Raw genomic sequence first — 21,174 nt, 5'->3', positions numbered from 1 at the left:
GATGCTGCTGTTGCAATTTATCAGATTCTAATGTACATGGCATGGGCAAGATGCATTTTTTTTTATCTTGCATGGGGTTATTGGACTTCAAATTACTATGGAATAGCTGAAGGAGATGGTTTGAAGGGCTAGTGTTGGAGTGATAACAACTTAAGATCTTTCCATACTAAAATTCACTGTTAAACTACTGTACAGGCTTTTCCCCCAGAGTATTTTAAGTAGAAACACCATCTCATATAAAAATTCCAGCAGTCTTTAATTCCTTCTCCTCGCCAGGCATCAAAGCGCAGAAGGGGTTACTGGCTTGTATTTACGATATATTTCTGCAAGCTAGGAGTTTAAAACTCTCTCACATTATAGTGTGCTTGAAGACACAGGCTTCAAATGAGACAAGGTCATTTGACTCAATAAATCTGGCGTGTTGGCAGATATTCACCGATCTCCGATCTTTCATCAAAGCCATCTTGTTGAAAGTAAAACAACCCCCCCCAAAGAACCTTCAATTACAAACAAAATAAGTGACCCAAGACATTTCAGGAACCTGCAAATCTACTCACTGGTTCTCCTGGATGCCCTTGGAGACCAAGATGACCCTTCTGTCCCTGGAAAGAGAATAAAATGTTAACATGACTGCAGTGCAACACATTGCTTTACTCCTTTTGGGGAAAAGAACAACTCTGTGCTGCACAAATATGAACAATTACACGATCTACACAATTAGCATTTTACATGTTATACTGTACACCTGTGGCCCTAATTTGTGGAGATTCTGCTTTGGCTGCAGATTGAAATTCCTGGGGGGAACACTTTATTTGACATGTTAAATTCAGAGGCACATTAAGGAATACTAACAGTAAACCAGAAAAAGTGCCAAAAAACCCCATACATACTGTGTGTAAATATACTGAAATACAGTTGTGCAAGCTTGTTTCGCCAACAAATGACCAATGAACGCTTTTAAATATATAAAAAAATTTAAAAAATGTAACATGCAATAATATTTTGCCATGTAGGCCATCACAAGTAAAGAATGGACAAAATAATGTGCTGGGATATTGAAAAGTAGCAGCAGGTCAAAAGACCACACTCAGTAGTGAAAACTAGGAAAACCAACAATCATATTCCAAAACCACAAGATGGAAAAACGATCAATTTCTTTCAGTAAACAGAGAGCACTGGCAAGTCCAGAACAATCTGATATCCTTCTTCAAGGAATGGTGATATGTTTTGCTACAATGAATACTTCCAACGAGCAAACCTTGAGCACAAGTTAATTGTTTCCCTAAAGAATGGAGTTGAGATCACTTTTCCTTTATTTATGCTTAAAGTGAGTCATTTAAAACTGCACAATAATCTGAGCGCAATTCATTAGGCTGTGTTACCTTTTCAAAATAATTACAAAATAAGTGCAAAATATTTGTTTCAACGATGCAAATTTACTGTTTGTACTGTATATCACTGAATATTACCATGTCATTCTCATGCCAATATTTGACTGGCTAGAGTGTCCAGTAGTTAAAATAATCTTCTTACAACAGGGATCTGATTCAAAGCCCATTTCCTCCACTGGTTGATTATTAAAAACTTGTATTCAGACAAAGCAAACTAATGTCATAGTATACCTCCTTTTCTCTGTACATTGCTTTGGAGAAAAGTGTCCACAAATGGTTTATTTTTTATTAAAAATAGTAATTCAAGCCACAATAAAAGGTCAAGGCAGAAATCTCAAATGCAAATTAAATTCTAACTAAATCTTCCAAATTCAGACAACAGGTATAGTAAGAAAAATTGAGAATTTAGTTTGGGTGAGGATAAACCGCTATAAGTAATTGCACTGATATTAAATGCCCACTTAGGGAACATTACTCTATTTTGCTATATTCCCATAGACTGTACTCGTTTGTACTGGGATCAACATCCCCACACTGGAAAGAGACAGTTCAGAGTAGCTAGTCATCCCTAACCTGCATGCTCTTGGGAAGGTGGGAGGTAGCCAGAGTCCAGTGAAAACCCATTTGAACACAGGAAAAGGGGTGCTCCACACAGAGAGGGGTTCGAGTCCAGAATCAAACCGAGGATCAGGAAGCTGTGACGCAGGGGTGCTGATAACCACACCACCATGATAACTGGTTGGCAAAGTCATGACTGGTTTGGATGAAGTTGGTTGGCTTGGAATCACATTCCCTGCGGACACGTCAGTTGTGAAAATCTACAACAAGAGACAGGAACTTGCTGGTTTTAATCTAAGATGAACCAGAATAAGATGAAAAGCAGAAAGCTGCCAGTTCAGATTGCTGTGGGCTTGAGTACTATTTTGTATATTCTGAATGCGGTAAATTTGACTTTCCAGCCTTTTCTGGAAAGGTTGAGTGCATGTCTGTGAAAGTTAAATTGATTAAAGAAGTTTGTACTTGGGGATTGCCAGACCAATCCAACATTGTAGCAGTTCTGTTAGCCCTGTGACTTTTCTTTTGATGAATCCCCTACTTATACATAAAACAAAAAGCTGAAGTGAGTAATAGCAATAGGAGCTGAAACTGTTTTCTCAGCAATAGGAGCTGAAACAAATGTTTGAGAAACATCTGTAAATAATCTCTGATTGTTGATTCATTGAAAAACATCCCCGCAGAGCTAGCTAGGTACTACATAAACTTGAACTATTTAAAAGTGCACAGTGGGATGTGTTCATATTTAATTATCTTACTATAAATAACTTGTCTAGATGGCACATTACTAAAAACATATTCTAAACAACTGCACCCCTATCAGTAGTACAGTGGAACTCCATTAAATGAGTCATTTCTGAAGGATCATCCCAGAAGATGGATTTTGAAAAAGACTGAATTACAATTTCCTCCTAAGGTTGTGTGGTTTAAATATCTACAAGTTCTTCTAGTAAGCCTTATATAAAATGCAAGTTTCAGCTTTTAACTAATGTCATAAATAAACACTTTTTTCATAGCATTTATACATTTTGTATGTATACTTCATGTTTCTTACAATCCACATGCAAAACCCTGCACTTGCATACATTAAACACCACCGTTTGCCCAGTCATTAATGCTATCATTTGCTGCTTCTACAGTGCTAGCTGTCTTTTAATTTCTTTATCATCTGCATCCCTGACTAGCTTGCTAACTGTACCAGAAACAAAACCCATATATAATATAATATATTGATATAAAATAAGAAATGCAGTGATCCTAGTACACATCCCACCACTAATCCATTACTTTACCCCAAATGTGAGTATTTACCTCTTATCAGAATTAGTACATCAGCCATTGCTCTTTCATTGTCTAGAAGTTTCCGCTTTCTTCTAGACAATGACATTTCTGCAAAACATTTCTGCATATACAATTTCTGTAAACAAGATTGTTTTTTTTTTGGTTTTAATTGTTTAACTTTAACTGGGTTCCTGTCTATATATATTTTTACTTCATTTGCTGTTGTATTACTGAAAGAACATTTATTTTGTCTTCCATAGCAACATTCCTGTAAACTTCTCTTTTGGCCTTTATGTCCTTTTCACCTGTGCTTGCAATTCATTAGACTCTTTTCCGTTAACTGGATCCTGCTGTTTTAATCAGTTTATGAAATGCTTTCAATTTCCCTTTTATTTTTCCTAATTGGACCATTTGGGATACTGTTTTTCAGCTTTTGATTTACTTTTGATTTAAAAAGTCAGTCTGTACTCCAAAAAGAATCCATTTAATTTTTTGCCATCCATTTTCCACTTCATATCTGTCCTATTCCATTTCACTACTCTTAAACTATGTCGCATTCTTACAAAGCGTGCATTCCAGAAATTGTAAATGTTTGCTTTGGACTCAACCTGTACAGCTTCAAGGCACACTATTACTAATTGATCACAATTTCGTAATGGTTTTCTCACCCCTGTTTTTCTCACTTGGTCTTGAGTGTTTGAAAAGTCAAGATCTGAAGAAGAATTTCCTTTTGCAGGAGTTCTGGCAAACTGGGTAAGACAGCCATTAACCATGCCTTACATTTTCATTTTCTCCTGTTGATATTTCTAAAGGTCTTTGCCATATGTTGGGAAAGTTTAAATCTCCCATAAAAGAACTACTACCTCTTTTGCACATAAATTATTAATTTTACTATACAGTGCTGACTAGAATTCAACATATGTACAGTATATAGCATTATATAGCATACCCATAACACTATACTGTTTTTAAATGGGTCTGACCTACAGATTCAGAAACTCTTGAATCCTCTAGCATACATCTGGGAACCTGAATACTCTATTCCTATTTGACAAATAGGCTTCATCTTCCTCTTTTCTTTTTCTCTGGAACAGTGTGTATCCACTTATGCTACATTCCTCTCCATTATTTTTGGTTAGTCATGTGATACAGAGTGTTTATGAAAAACTTTTAACAAAAAACCCACAGGAATATATTAAAGTGGTAGGAAAAGAAAACTTGAAACCTCTTTTGGACAGAGTAACCCCAAACGATCGTTATAACGCTATGCTGCTTTTGGTAAAAGGAAATTTGGAATTTAATTCTCAGTCAGCCTCTAGAGTAAATTTAAAGGGTGCTAAGGTAGACAGAGCTATTGTTTTCTATTCCACTGAAATTTGGATTCCACTACAATAGCCTGCTAGGCAGATAATCCCAAATAAGTAGAGTAATATAAATTTAAATACTGGTTATTTAATAATTCTATTGTATCTGTGGGATTTTAGTTCTTTTAGACATCATCAGTGATAAACTCCAACATGGAGGCTCATCATCATCATCATCACATCTATCTTTGTCAATGACATTCCAGCAATATCGTCTCACAGACTTCATACTCACACAGATTTACTAAAGGAACACTGCAGTGCCTCACGTGCGTGGCTTTGTTTCTTTCCCAATATTGTTTTTTTTAAAACTAAAAACACCTGTGAAGCATATTGGGTCAGTTCCAAAAACATTTTCTGACAAAATGCATGCAGCAATTTTGCCTCAACAGACAAATCACCAATATTTGCCAACTGTGCTGGAGCAATCCAAAAGCAGACAGGAGGAGAGCACAATTCTTGCCTGCAGCACTAAGATTCTGTGCGACTCCCTCCCGCATGCTGTGGTTTATACTGCAGTTATGAGCCAGTCCATTGTCATCTGCCATGCAAGATGGAACAGCAGACAGACAAAGGAAACCATTCCTCTTTTTCTTTGTAATTCACTGACTCTCCCTATTTTTCAGGTGTAGAGAACTCCCATTTACGTACATGTGATCACTAAACAGAGTCCAAGGTGTCAAAGGGTTGTATTAAATTCTTAGTGCAGCAGCTCATCTATAATTATCAATTTCCCCCAGAACCACCCCTCCAAGGGAAATTCATGTGCTGTTTTTTGTCAGAGCTTATTAAGTGTTTGAAAATCTAGACAAGTTGACAGCATTTCTGATGACTAAGTGCTTTCTGCTGCTGAAACACCCTGGATGCAATTTGCTCATCTCTGATTCAGACCCCTGGGCAGACAAGAAAGCTTTTTTTTGCAGGCATTTTATTTCCTTTCTCTCTCTGCGTTTTCGAGTTTTCCATCTGTACAGTGGTTTAGTGCTCTGTAACCCTGCACTGAAAGACAAGCTAAAGCCTTACTCTGATTCCTTGCTAATTGGAGGATAGTCAAAGCAAGGTTTGTTGCTCTTGAAACCTCGGCATCAATGAACTGTTAACAGACTGACGAGTCTCAGGTTGTGAAAGAAATCAAGTCGGTCAAGTGTCTTTCTCTTCCAATCAGCCCATTATGTTTCTGAAACTGTACAACTACACTCATCCATGAGGGTAGAAAAAAATGGCAAATTATTAAAAATAATACACATTGTACAGTTCAGCAGTTCTTTGTATATAATTACCATATGCACTGAATCAGATAAAACCACAAAAATTCCTTTTTCATTAACTGGTTCTGCATTAAGCAATGTAAGCAACTTTCTTATTACACTTGGCTATGATGTGAAACATAACACACAAAGCCTATTTCTCTATAACCACCCAAATCAGAAATTCACTGTGGAAATCAACCTATTATATTGTAGCTATTTTTTACTTTTCCAGAACCCTATGGAAAAGCAAAATATCAAAAGACCAGGTAGTAAATGCTTATACTCTAATTCCAGGATTATGATGAGCAAAATGAAAAATGGGAGCTGCTACAGCAGAAGTAGGTGATTATGATGTAAATGGAATCACAGAAACTTGGCTTATGGAGAGCGACATGAACGGAAAACCCTGTTAGTGAATTCCAACAAGGCAGGAAAAAAAGGAAAGGCCAATTATTTTGAATAGTCTTAGATCATGCAAACATCATGCAGCAAAATGAAGAAAATGTAAAGGAAGGTAAATTTTCATTTTCATGTGATTTTCACCAGCCCTTTATAACTAATAATGTTTCTTTATTAGCCCTATACAATTTCTTGCATTAGGAATTCATCTTTTCGCATACCCCAGCTTTTCTCCATGAGACACAGACAGGGAGAGAAGGTCAGAGCGCAGGGTCAGCCATTGTATGGCGCCCCTGGAGCAGTTGGGGTTAAGGGCCTTGCTCAGGGGCCCAACGGAGTAGGATTCCTCTGCCGGCCGCGGGATTTGAACCGGCAACCTTCTAGTCACAGGCGCAGATCCTTAGCCACAGAGCCACCGCTCCACCCCAAGAAGCAAGTAGTAATCATTCCATTTTATATAAATGGTTTGTTTCAACATTCAACAAGCACTAAAATCAACAACATAATGGACAGTCAGATGGTACAACTATGCAGTGATTGAGAGGAGTGCACTACACCACAAACTTATGACGGAAAAACTGCCAGACAAGTACCTTTTGTCTGCTCTTCTGGAAGTGTTGATATGACCACAGTGACTCTAGAGTTCACACTTCAGGCAGTGGTTGCTGGACAACACCAGACAGCAATGGTAATGGTGAAAAAGAGCATCTGTCGGGATTCATCATTCATTCACAATTGTCATTCCCCTGCTGTATTCTCAAAGGCTCATTACTAGTACGATTTCTAACTTATTTGGCCGACACTTCTATCTTAAGTGACTTACATTTGCACCTATTGACACTGCTGGGTATTTAACAGTTGCGATATGAGTGAAAGACCTTGTTCAAGACTTTAAACAAGAATTTGAACCCACAGCTCTCCAGTTATAAAGACTGAACCCTAAGCATGCCTCCACACTGCTGCCTGCTCTCCAAGTTGGAAACGGTGACAGACTGCACTATTGAAGGTCAGAGGTGAGTATAGGGCTTCTGTGTAAGCCAGACAGGGGCAGGTTTGTCAGGCTGACTCATTTATAGCTTGTTTGCTTTTGTTCCTCCAAAGCTCAGACTGTTTATGACTCATGGTATTGTATGCCTGTAGCTAGAGCTAACCTTGCTGCAGACTTTAAACTCTAGCTCAGACCTGTGACAGCTGGGGGAAACCTATTGCTGTTATAGTCCTTAACGAAGCTGTGGAAGAGAAAAGGCAAGATGTTCCCCAGTGCAGGTTCTGGGGAAGTGAAGATCTGTCCCCTAACAGTTTTTCACTTTCTTGAAAAGGGGGTCTCCTCATGACAGTTTTGAGGTGTCCCTGTTAAATAAGGGACTGCAGGAATAACTGCACTCTCTCTTGAACAGGAGTACTGCAACAGCTCTACAAAGCCCTAATCATATTGAGAAGCAATATGCCTGTTTCGAAAAGACCTGGCTTGGCAGAAAACGCTCTATGAAGTTGGAATACACACTTCACTTCTTAGATACTGTAAAAACAGTACATTCTGGTCTTGATGTCGAGTCCACTTCTCCGATTTCCCCATCATATTTTTCCAATGGAAAAGGAATGGCCTGCTGCAACATCCAACAGCAAGCCTCCTGTCTCGCTCAGTATATTATGGTTTAATGGATACATTTTATTGAATTTAAAATTAATTGTGAAAGTCAAGAACTTTTCATTACAGTGAGTACTTAACCTAGGTTCTACACTTCTGGGTCTTAGACACTCCATGAACACCCCCTCCCCCAAAAAACAAATTTCTTTTCCAAGGAAACACTTTTACTCTTAAGATCAAACGTAGTTTATTCCACATAAAAGTAGCAATATTGAAACCATGGTATTTTATATCATCTGAAACTTCAAAATTTGATGGCGCTTATAACTGAAGAGTTTCCTTTACATTTTAAACAAATCCTGACCTGTTTAACACCGTGCTTGAATGATGTGAATACTAAAATTCTGTACATCATGCCTACTCGCCCATCATCACACTGCCTAGGGTCTTCCTCCTAGATGGGTATAATGAATGAGATAAATTCTGGTTTTGTTGTCCTTAATAAAACACTCCTAGACGCAGTCAGTTAATTCAAAATGCGCTAGGAGTTTACAACCTTCGAGCTTCACAATGCAGCATTCTGTTAAAGGAGCCATTTTTATAATGTGGTTTTTTAAAAAAAATACAACTAAGAACAATAAAAGGGGGTGGAAATACAATAATAATGCAGTTTGCTAAAATCAAGCATGTCTGACTTCTCCCCATGCATCGATTTCAAAATTTAGTCTTCTGGCCACTTTCTTCCACCTTGTCTAGCCAGTCAGGATGCTGTGTGGCATGCAGATATAAGGCAGCAGTCAAGTTCTTCCTCCGAGACGGCTTGCACTTTGTTTCAACTGTAACTCTGTAACTTGCCCTAAGGTATATAAATGTAAGGTGATTTTTTAAATATTATTATTAGAGTTTGCCGGAGATTATTCTCTATTAGCACTTTACTCTCATTTGGCTCAATGCAGAATGCTGGTGGATTGCTCTGGGTTCTTGTATTTTGTTGTCCTGTATTAATTTGGCACTCACTCATTACACATTGGTGCACTGAGACTTATGAGGACTTTCGGCTTCTACAATACCTGCATTCGTCAAGTCTCTTGCCCTGTTTTGAAGACAGGGCCACTGTAAGATTTGGAAAAGATGCTGTTCCAATCCAGACTGTGAACAAAGATCTTGCTAGTCTAAGCAACAATTTCTAATCCCACAAGTATTTGATATGAATCACCACATTGCAGCTCCCTAGCTTGCAATCAAGATTTTTGAAGTACAATCCTATATTTAGTATAGCTTAGATAAGTCTAAGTTTCTACAGGACAATTCAACCTGATGGGGAAAAAAGTACAGATTGTTCAAGACCGTGAAATGGAGATTCCGAAACACCATGAGGACGTACTGCACATGCAAAGTCTACGTGGATTTAAAAATCTGAAGTAATGGTTGCCTTAAAACTCTGCTTTCTTCGAATCTCCAAAAAAAGTCTTCCTGGAATTAACTTTAGGGTGGGCACAGAGCTAGAGAGAATGACTGCGGCCAGAAAGAAACGATTTAAATAGCTCAGAAGACATCTTGGGGTCAGCCAAAATCAGGAACAGCCACTCAAGAGATGCATCCGCGACCTCTTGATAGGGTTGGACACTGCATTTCTACCAGAATGTGGAAAATGCTTCTGTTACACAGAAGAATGGAAAGATCGCTATTTTTGTCTTCCTAAGCACAGACGTGCTACATTTTGCCAAACGGAATCATGACTGACACACAGGGTTGGAGTGAGGGGAACCAACTGAGACAAAAACCACCGGCATGCTTGGCGAGTGTCAATAGACTTCGCAGACTCCCAGGGCTGGTCATGTTCTCCATAATAAAACTGCGATTTTGTGATGCTTTCCCAGGCTTTCCTTGACATTTTCCAGCATTAGAAATTTTTTGGAGTGTAACAGCCCTTTATTAGATCATTTACACAGTTTTTTTTCCTTCACCCTCCTACGTGGGTTTCACAGGCTTGCTGCCAAATATCCAACCGGGCCCGGTGGCGAGGTTAAGCGCCCATGGACTGGGAGGTCAGAGGTGTACTGTCCTACTCGGGATGATTTCGCTTAGACATGGCTCAAGAGTGAGATTTCTGGAGCTTACTGCCAGTTTTTATGGAAGCCAAGTATGTCTCGTTTCATTAGAAGAAATAGAAATTGCGCCAGGGCAGTCTTGCATTCCTGAGCCTTTTTGTTTAAAAAAAAAGTGCCGTCATCAGCATCACAAACTCAGCGGGCACTGAACACGACGCGGGCACACCCAATTGTGAAGCAGGAACTGTAAAATTCTTCCAAAGGCAAGCCTTGTATTGTTTGTCCCAGTTGCAAAAGCAAAGCCGGAACTCTGCAAGCACCAGTGGCGTATTTAGTTTTAATCCTAGCTGCATCCTTTCTGAAGACTATCCCACATAAATGTTTTAAGGACCTCCAGTCAGGTTTGGCTTCAGTTTTGTCTCTTGACTTCGAATATACCTGTAGCCGCAAGTTCGGTAACTGCAACAGGTTTAACGTTTCCTGAAGATGTGTATGAATGCAGCAAAAATTAGGCTTTTGGACTCCTTTAACCTTGCTTCTAATTTCAAAACTTGGTAGCAAGAAGAAGATAAGGATTTCATACATTACAAAAATATTTCTCAGGACTAACAAGAAAGGTTATGCAAGGTTGTCTAAAACGCACTGGAACTGTTCCAACTTCACCTTGCACAACTTTTATATAGTAAATCCCTAACTTCCAAAGGTAAAACTGTAGTAAGAATCCTAAAGCAATATCAATAGAAACCTTGCAACAATGCAGCTCGTGCTGAAATTAACTATATTAGAGCTGAACTGAATGGACTAACGTAACCTTAAACGCAAAACAGCATTTTTGGATAGCAAGCTTGTCCCATTACATAATTACTTCTTTATAGTCAGTCAGCAGTTAGGTCATCTGGTATTATTATACTACCTTGTCCGAGAAGGAACAGGGGTCTTTACAGTAATATTTGTTACATACAAGGAAAAAAATGTGTTAATTAGCAGCTTCAATAATTGCCGAATTACGACTGTCGTTTTATGGTAAGACATGTTCTTGCATGCAAATGTCATTTTACACTATGGTCCTATGTTATATGCAGTACACTTTTGCTTGCAGAGATTTTTCTGGCTTGAAACCATGAGCAGAATAATCCGATGATCCACTGCCAAAAGTAATTTAACATAAATTGTTTCTTTAAGTATTTTTCCACCAACTTTTAATATTCCTCCTGCCACAGCCATTTAATGAAAACCATGTGGGTATCACAAGTGTGCCAGGTGATTTAGACATTATATTTTTCATGTTTTAAGGGAATTTAACACTTCATGGTTAATAACCACAACTGTACATTATATATGTGCGCATAAGCTACTTTTTATTGCATACATACGCCGCTTAGAAAAATAAGGAAAATGGGAGAACTTGTATTATAAAAGGGATTATATAAACCACATAGATGACTTTTGGTACAGTCTTTCATCTATCAGGTTATTTCTTTTCATCCTTCCGTTCGGTAATAAAACATTTGTCCACCTGAGTAAAGAAACTGTTTTTTATTGTTGTGAGCTACAACTAAATTCCCTGGTTCCTACAAACAAAGAAGCTTTGAGGAAACGTCCCTGCAGAGATCTGGCATTAATGATAGATCAGGGACTAAAGCACATCTCAGATGTGGGAACAGACTCTATAACAAATCTTCCAGTCACCGTTGGTAATGTGCATTCATGCATACATAAGGTAAGAAAAGGCCAACTTTGCTGTGAAGCAGTACTCCCAGCATGTAGTGCAGCATCTTTAGCAAAAACTTGACTGAGGTGAGCTTATATCACTATGGTGCAAAACGTTTATCCAACAGAATAAATGGAAAATACCTTAGTTCATTGCATGATATTAACAATTCTATGAACATACAGTACCTGAAATGTCTATTAAAAACCCACTTGCCACCTTGGTCCACTACCACAAATAAATTGCATCCTCATTAATTTGGCTTATGCTTCTATGCAAAACAACTTGTACCCATTTCCACAAGTTTGCATTTTACTGGAGCAATCTGAGTGCTGTACTTTACTCAATGATACAGCAACAGCTCTCTGCCTGGAATGACAACCCACAACCTTCCAGTCAATAAGTCTATAACCACTCCTCCACACTGCTGTCCTACACATGCCTACTCACATTACATCACACCCCAAAATATGTGCAGTACATCAAACTTTGAACATGTAAGAATGTAGTCTTGCTTCCTTAACCCATATAGCTTTGCCAGAGTTTTCAAGTCACAGAGAAAAGGCTGAGGTTTCAGATATTTCAGATGCTTGGCTAAAGGAGACCTGAAACATGGCAGAGACCTTCCTCCGAGTTAAACTTTCTTGGAGCCTTGGAAAAAATGTAATTTACTCTTAATGGTTTAATCATTAATTAATCTTCATTCAGAGAGCAATTATGAATAAACTGATAACTATAAAACTGTTCATGGTTTTCAGCTATCACAAATTGATTATGTTCTCCATCTGGCATTTCTAACCTTAACATGTACCAGTTATGTGAGAAATAGATGCATCTTCTGCAAGAAACAAATGCTAAAGCAGCCATATCACCCTGCAACTCACAACTGGCAACCCACTGAAGCTAAGCAGGTGTGAGCCTGGTCAGTACCTGGATGGGAGACCTCCTGGGAAAAACCAAGGTTGCTGCTGGAAGAGGTGTTAGTGGGGCCAGCAGGGGGCGCTCACCCTGTGGTCTGTGTGGGTCTTAATACCCCAGTATGGTGACGGGGACACTATACTGTAAACAGGCGCCGTCCTTCGGATGAGATGTAAAACCGAGGTCCTGACTCTCTGTGGTCATTAAAAATCCCAGGGCGTCTCTCGAAAAGAGTAGGGGTGTAACCCTGGCGTCCTGGCCAAATTTCCCATTGGCCCTTACCAATCATGGCCTCCTAATAATCCCCCTCTATTGCTCTCCTCCCCACTGATAGCTGTTGTGTGGTGAGCGTTCTGACGCACAATGGCTGCCGTCGCATCATCCAGGTGGATGCTGCACATTTGTGGTGGTGGAGGGGAGCCCCTATTACCTGTAAAGTGCTTTGAGTGGAGTGTCCAGAAAAGCACTATATAAGTGTAAGCAATTATTAATTAATTATTAATTATAATAATTATTAAAGTAAAATTTCTGTTGCTAATTTACCACACAAGATTCATGTCTGAAAGGCATGTCTGGTTCTTGTTAAGTTATTTCCCCAAACAAGAAGTAAAACATCTTGAAATCAAAGACTTTCTGAGTAATCCCCCTGGATGGTTGTCTTCAAAGAATTGTTTTGATGGGTGGTTTCTCAAGAAGTACGTAGGAGTCTATTTGTTGTTTCATGTGCTTGAAATTCATGTACCGAACGCCAGCCATCTCGGATTTGAGCCGTTAATACTGGAATTTCATTTTCAGGAGAAAAATATTCCTTTTACTGTAGGTGCTGCTGCGTGCAGGGACATCAGCCAAAACAACTGCCAAGGCAGGGTGTAATGTAACCATGTTAATACCCTCTACTCCATCTTTCCACTTTGTCAGCCTCCAGTGTTTTCTGTTAAGTCAAACACTATCATACAGTAGAATCACTGTATATTTTTCTTTTGGTCTTACCTTCCGACCAGGCTGCCCAGGTAAACCAGGAGGACCGAGACGTCCAGGATCTCCCTAAAAGCACACAAATAATATCTTAAACCAGTAGGATCACAAAGCCAAAACGTACCACTACACACTTTAACTTTAACCTTTCTCCCCCTTGCACTCTGACAAGCGGTACCGCACTATTAAAGCGCAGACCACTAGACTCAAGAACAGCTTCTATCCCACTGAAGTACGCATCCTCAACAGCTAACTGCAGTGCCTCAGACTCAATACACACCTGCACTCTGCACTTTTTGTATGGTCTACACTAGTACATATTGATTGTCCCACAACATATTTATTCTTCCAGTCATTATCTATTATGTTTGTAATGTACTGTCTACATTGTGTGGTGTTGTCTGCTGTAGTGTGTACAGTACATCCTGAGAGATCAGAGTGATAAAGAATTCCAAAAACCTACCCTACTCTCTACTCTTTAAATCAGCACAAACACTTAAATTACGTGCAGCAGTTCCCAGTCTTATAACGGTTCACTGAAAGTGAAACTCTGCATGTTACCTAGTGACATAATGTTACTATGTCAATGGGAAACAGAAAAAGGACTCTCAGCAAATTAAATTAAAAACTGAAACCATGACGGGAAATTCAGAGAACGCCTGGAAAAGAGAAAGAGCTCATTTTCACTTCTCAACTGCAAAGAAGTGGATACAGGAAGAATCACTGCCTATCTTTTCGGAAAAGCAAACATGTTCGTTCTTGTGTTTTTTTTATATGGAAGACTACCTCTAAAATTAGGAACTTGTTTCAGCAACTTACTGTACCTTTAGAAAGTATATCTTGCAATGCTGTGCCAAGATCAATTCCTTTGTATTAACTCCTCTTTAAATGCACGGCATTACATGACTTACATTGTGAATAGGAATATAAAGAAAAACACTCACTTTATGCCCATTGGGTGCTCTACCAGGTGAAAGGCCAGCATCTCCTTTTCTACCCTGAAACACAGAAAGGTAATAAAATCATATCAATTGAAGTAATTTTAATAACCCTATAGTAGAATGTACAGTAACATGTTGCATTGAAAGGTAACTTTCTCTTTCATATGGTAACTTGGCACCAATGCTCTTTTAACGCTTCAAGTAAAAGTTTGCTGAAAAGGTTACCAGCTGTAATGAATGGAATCCTATCCTAAACTATAACAATAATTTTATTCCTAGCTTTCCAGATAACAAAAGCGCGTTGAGACATTGGAAATTTCCTTTCCGTTCTTAGGTAGTGGGATGCAAATTGCACCTACCCAAGAACTGCAAAGAATTCCATCATAAGACTGAATTTCCCGTATCGAGTGATCAGAAACCACCTCAAAATCAGAGCAAAACAATTCTAGAGTGCAGGGATTAGGCAAGGTAGAGAACTATAGTTAGTACATACAGTACGTGAAGCTTGGCAAATGTTTGAAAAATCAACCGATAGATACAAGATGGATTTACTTAAATATATACTGTACTCTGTTGCACATTTAAAACGCAGTGGAAAGCGTGTACTTCTTCCAAGAGACAGTCACATTCTCTCCATTGTTTGCTGTCTGACGCAACTGCTATTTTCTTATTCCTCTCCAGGTGAGAACATTAGTGAACTGGTCATTTTTGTAGTCCCATAATTCTTCAGGGGTGATCTGCTAATATTGCATTTCATTTTATCCATGACAGTACAGTACGTGCACATAAAAATTGACTGACGTGATCATAAACACAATAATTGAATGCAATGTCCACATGTTTTGGTTTTTTCTGTACTGTAGGTTTTCCCAACACTAGAGTACAGTATGTATAGGTAAAGTTAGCTTGATATTAATATATTAATATTATAAAGCCTGCAAAATTTGGCGTGAGGGCAATAAAAACAAAAAATTTGTCCTTGTAGATCAAAGGAGACAGGCCTGTGTTGGTTTGAAGATTTCTGGGGAAAAAAGCAACTTCTGAAAAACCTGGAATAGCCTCTTTCGCCTTGTTCTATAATGTTAAAAAGCCTGAAGGTCTAAATGCCAGACATCTACAAATAATGTTTCACTACTGAAGTCAACAGAGTTCCCACATCAAGGCTAAAAGAAGGAAATGAAAAAAAATGATTTTAAAGCACTCCTGTGGTTTCAGTGCTGTTTTTCTTTGTTTAGCCCTAATAAAAAAAAATGAAACTGCCTCATAACAGTTTAGCTCATAACGCCAAACACCTTTTAAAAGGACAGTGTCAGCTCCTTAATACGCTTGTTAAAGGTGGAACTCAAGCCAGCCTTTACATTAATTCCTTTAATAGTTGTGCTTAAAGGGGCAGACTTAAAAACAAAATCAAAAATATAAAAACGAAAACATTATTAATTGAAATTACTGACGTTTTCATGGGTGTCTACCCATCAAGAATTTGGCAGAAATTATTAATTCTTAATTAATATAACTTCAGTACACTGAAAATAAAGCATCGCAGGAGGCAGCTAAGATACCTTGTTCATACGAGTTCACCATTTTCTTCTGAAATCAAAACCCTGGATTTTTTACTTTAAAATCTACTACGATGTCTTTAAAAATTTAGCACAGTTGATAACTGGTTGCAAGACAGCAAATAAAGGTTGTATACAACTGTTGCATCCAGTGTTTAAGTTTGACTTGGTTAGTAAAGATTTTCTTTTTGTGTTTGAAATAAACTTATCCATGATGAATTCTTCCTTCAGTGAACTGTAAACTCCTTCTAACAAGTCTGAAATTCAAGCATCTGTCCTGGTATAAACAACAGTCCTAGCCTGAGATGTTAAAAGCCCTCTTGTCTGTAAAAAAAAAAAAAACACTCAAGGAAAAAAAAAAATCTTAAAATTCAGAGATGCTACTTAAACATTCTCCCCGCAGAAATCCAAGTTTCCAAATCCAAGGGAAAGGCGAAGTGTAACTTAATACAGCTGTTTCTGCACCGAGCCTGAATGGAATAAGACCCGACAAGCAAGGAGGATGTAATGAGAGTACAATCACAGTGCAGCCTCTTCTCCAAGGGATCTTTCATTTTTATTTCCGACAAGAACAGTCTGCAAGGCAGCGTTTCTCTGCTCAGAATGAATAGTGAAACACAAACTAGACGACACAAGTGCAAACTGCGCTGAAGCACACAGTATTTAAAACTGAGAAGAGGAAGCACATCTGTACGTCAAAGTGCTGTGGGAGTATGGAACAGGAGGTCCAACCATGTTGCTGAAACTGATACCCTGGCTTCTTTCAAGAAACAACTGATGAGATCCTTCAACCAATTAAGTACGAACAACCAAATGGATTAGAGGGGCTAAATAGCCTGCTCTCATTTACAGCTTTTTCTATTTTCCATGCTCTGATGTAGAAACTGAATTTGACAGAAGAGCAGAAGAGAGAGTCCCGAGGAGTTCTGTGTACTTACACCTGCAACAACTGTAAAGATCTGCCATGTTCGAAATGAAATTATTCAGAACTCCTATATAAGATCCATAACAAACCAAAACAAGAAACCCGAGTGAGTGTGGAGACAAAGATTAGCACACGCCGCTGACCTTCCTGTGCCTGCATGGGCAACATGTTATGGTTCTCATAATATTTATTGCATTGCTTTGCCCAGTTACTCACATTACTGCCTGGGACGTACTGCATGACCTCCCCAATGGGTTTAAGGATTTATGAGCTCTAGAATGACATGGAGACCTTCTTGATCTGGCTGTTAGCCCTGAACTAAGAGTACAAGCTAAAAAAATTCCTTTACATAGCCACACAAATGCATCATATTGAGGGATGTCATCTTTATCTCCTTAGCTCAAGAATACATCTTTAAAAGGAGTCCATTATCACATATGAAAAGTATTTTTAACTAATTAACCACAATCGTCTAACAAGTGCAGGGTTGTTTTTGAGCATTCACTGGAATAGGGAGCATTTGCAACTGTTTACATAGTTTCAAAGGAGAAACAAATTCTCAGTACTTGAGGTATATCCTATTTATAATTAAATGTGCTACAGCCTAAACAAAGCAGAGAACTCTGGGAAAAGTGGAAAACGGTTATCTTGTGTTGCAAATGTACAATTACACAGAATTAAGATGGATTTAGAGAGATCAGAATTTTGATAAAAAGCCAAAGAGTGAGCCCTGAAGTAAATTGTACTTTACATGTTTAAACACTTTTTGGGAAGAGTGTAAAGATCTGCCCCTTTCAATTTTCTTCCAGTTAAGCTCGTCAGATCTGCTGTATAGTATGTGTACAATGTGGTTTTTGTATTACCTTCCTTTTTCACAGGGCACAGTTTTTAAAAAGTATTTTACTTTTCTCCGTAGCATTTTCTAAATAAAGGTCAGACAAGTCACTGCAGAAATACTGTAGGTTTGAGCAGATTGAGAGGAAAGGGGGCTTGCTTTAGAATACAGAAAGAAAAAGCAAAGATGAGCCTTTATGACATTTCATTTCAGTCATCGTATTCCCAGAACCCAGCAGCTTATAATCCTTAATATGAGGTCTTTTCTTACAATCACCCAGTTCCCTTATCTGATTCTGGTTTTCCTTCAAGTGTGGAAGACATGTTCTAGGGGTGAATCATGAAGTGTTGAATTCTTATGCACAGATTCAAGAATACAGCATGTCAGCTCAGATTCTTCGGGAGTAAACAAGTACAGCTTTTAAATTCATGCACTGTGCAGCTGCAATTGCTCCAGATACTGGTACTAGTATTTCTGTCCACGTCAATTCAATTTTCTTTGCATTGCTTATGTAATATTAATGAAATTCCTATGTTATCCCTTTTAGAGTCAGCAGTAGAGAAGGAAGTTGCTTTTGTGATGAACACATAATGAGTGTATGCACATGTGTGGTTAGATCATATTCAGAACACATGCCTATGGCAGCACAATCTTAAGTCTTAACCCAGTGCAGCTACTGAATACAAAAACTGTGCAGTGACTTCACAGGCTGAATGTATTAAGCATTTATGGTGTTGTTATATGCATGCATCGAGAGCCCTAGCTGACCCTAATGTCATTCTACTGCCTTAGGAAAAAAAAAACATTAAAAAGACTCACCGCAACATATATGCTTTCCACTCAAAACCCTTAAAAACCCTCAGTCCATTCTAGAGGACAACTCATCTGAACTGACTCCTCATTTTTTAAAGATCCAACTGACCATTGATTTGCTTTTAAGCAAATCACACAGATAGTGACACAAAGTATCACAAATCTCATTAAAAAAAGTCAGTGATGGTTCATTAAAACCACAATGTGCTGTGTTTACCAACTGAAACTGCATTTCATTACTAACTGAATGAAACACTGTGCAGTAACTGAGCCAGCCCACCGTAGATGCAAAAACAGGGATGTATTTTTAACTAAAACAATATAAACATCTATTTTTGATGTTTCTTTTTACCTGGCATCAAGCCTTTTTGGATTTGTGCAGAATTTATTTACATAGTGAATCTAAAGCATCAATACCTGGTATTATACTCAAGTAACAAATGTCCTGTAAATGTCCTTAAAGCCTTCCGTACATACCTTGAGTCCTGGGAAACCAGGAGGGCCAGGATTTCCATGTGGACCAGGTGCACCCTGAAACAACAAATAAAAAAATAAGTCCCGTTTTAAGCAATACCATCATTCCTTATGAAAACCTTGGTTAACCATGATAAATTTCCTTTCTCTTTGCGCAGTTTTGGTGTTACTGTACTTAAACCATGCATTGACCTAGATTTGTCTTGGGTCTTGGAGAGGACGAAATTCCTCTTGCATGTTACCTGATTTATATTGTGCTGCTTGGAACATAGCTCTTTAGTGGACAGTGACACGGTATACCCCTTTGGTAGGAGAGACGTTGTGGAGTTTTATGTCAGAAACAGATGTACTGTATGCATTGCAAAGAAGTGTTTAAGGAAACAGGTATTCACCATAAGCTCATTATGTGCAATAACCATAAACCTTTCAAAACATGAGCACCAAAAACAAGAATAAAATTACGCGACTACAAGGCCAGACATGCGCTACTGGATACTTTATGAAGGAACCACTCTATTTATGCTCCAAATTCATTATCACGGGCCCTAAATCAATATGAAGCGCATCCAGATATGGAAAAGCACTTTCATAAAATGGTAAGCTTTTCTCCAGCAGGTCCGCACATTGCAGAAAAGGAGAAAATTTATCGTCCGATCCTGCAAGGAACCCAACAGGTCTCCTTCACCGTTGATAAAGACTTCAGCAAAAACAAACATGACCAGGAAATTCCCAGAAGTCTAAAATGTAAAACTGGATGGACTCCCCCCTGCCTGTCCCATCTTTGCTGCGGTTTCATTTGTTAGTCCATCATAGAAAAGTAAGAGGGAGGTGGGCCAAATCATAGAAAAACTGAAAATGTAAGTGTAAGTCTTTCATTCTTTCATTTATCATGGGCTGAAGAGTTCAGTGCTGCTGCTGATGGCGTCTGGACAATGTCAGTGCCTACTAAGCTTGAAATGTTCCCTGCATGTGCAGGTTATTGACCTTTATTCGTTTTGCCACAGTTGCCAGTTTTAATTATGTGCGTAAGCACATGATTTTTCATCCTTTAGTCCCTTTACCAGACTCTTATCTTTCAGAATCACAGAAAGAGCTCATGCAGTAGAAATAAACCCCTCGTTTACAGCTCCTGTCATCTCTGCTAATATTTCTTTATTCATTACTATATCCGTTAAACGATCGCAACCGGTTAACTGAACAAGACAAAACTGTTTCCAAAACTGTTTCCAAAAGCAAAACCGTGGAGCAATTTTCAAAAGCAATCTCTTCAGCCGCAACCATTTTTTTAAAAAAAAGAGCTACACATATTCTGCAGTTACTGTTTGAATACCTGGATAAAAGCAGGATCAAAAACTTTGAAAAGGTAGAGCAATCCTATCTTAAATGAAGGGAAGGGTTAAGTAACAATTAAAAGCCTTTCAGCTGCGGCAATGTGCTGTTATCTAAATAGTACAGACGTTGGGAACAAGTCCAGTTATTTGGGAGCGGAAGTTGAGAGCTCTTTGCTGTGATGCTCTCTGAATACATGATTCACATACAGACCACAGGAAGTTTTTCAAAACAAATTCTTCATGCAGTATACAGTACTACTGCCTCTTTTTTACAAAAAACAAGACAAGGAGTCAATATTTGATATCTACCTTGGAATCACATTCAATCGCAACTTTGTCTGGACAATGAACGTAAAACATTGACACTAGCAATATGCAAAAGCAACACTCACTAAGCTAAAACTACACCGTGGTTAAGTTTGCTTTGTTAATATTCTAAACAATACATTCAATACAAAAAACTACAGGTGAATGGGTGTATTATTTTAAATAAAAATCAGTTTAAGCACCCACTTTTGAGCTTCAGTCTTTGCATAGGCCAGAAAACGATGCCTACCCTGACCTACACCTGGCTGGACCCAACTGTGTTTCAATGTTTTGTGGACATTTTCTCCTGAGCTGAACACAGTCCAGGATAACCGTCCGGTTTGCTCAATCGCCACCAAAAGCTTTATTTGTACTGGGCTGGCCCACAGAATAAATCATTTCTCAAAAACACATGTTTTTGGAATCTTGCCCTTAAAACCTTTTCATGTTCTTTCAGACATTTTTAAATTTCCCAAATTTAAAAATCCCAAATTCTTGAACCTTAGTTAA

General features: G+C 38.5%; 1 protein-coding gene across 1 annotated transcript in view; it reads right to left on the bottom strand.

Annotated features, from left to right (window-relative positions):
- Nucleotides 1-21,174, bottom strand: part of LOC148816182 (uncharacterized) — a 157,172-nt gene that overhangs the window by 99,418 nt on the left and 36,580 nt on the right. The window contains exons 5-8 of the mRNA XM_088940638.1: nt 19,031-19,084; nt 14,428-14,481; nt 13,499-13,552; nt 558-602 (exon numbers count right to left, since the gene is read on the bottom strand). Of these exons, the coding sequence (XP_088796764.1) occupies nt 558-602; nt 13,499-13,552; nt 14,428-14,481; nt 19,031-19,084 (207 nt within the window). The remainder of the gene's footprint in view (nt 1-557; nt 603-13,498; nt 13,553-14,427; nt 14,482-19,030; nt 19,085-21,174) is intronic.

Source organism: Atractosteus spatula, chromosome 23 (genome assembly GCF_055471065.1).
Source record: "Atractosteus spatula isolate fAtrSpa1 chromosome 23, fAtrSpa1.hap1, whole genome shotgun sequence".
NCBI classification, from domain to species: Eukaryota; Metazoa; Chordata; class Actinopteri; order Semionotiformes; family Lepisosteidae; genus Atractosteus; species Atractosteus spatula.
Note: the sequence above shows the minus strand (reverse complement) of the source record. Positions and strands in the feature narration are given on the sequence as shown.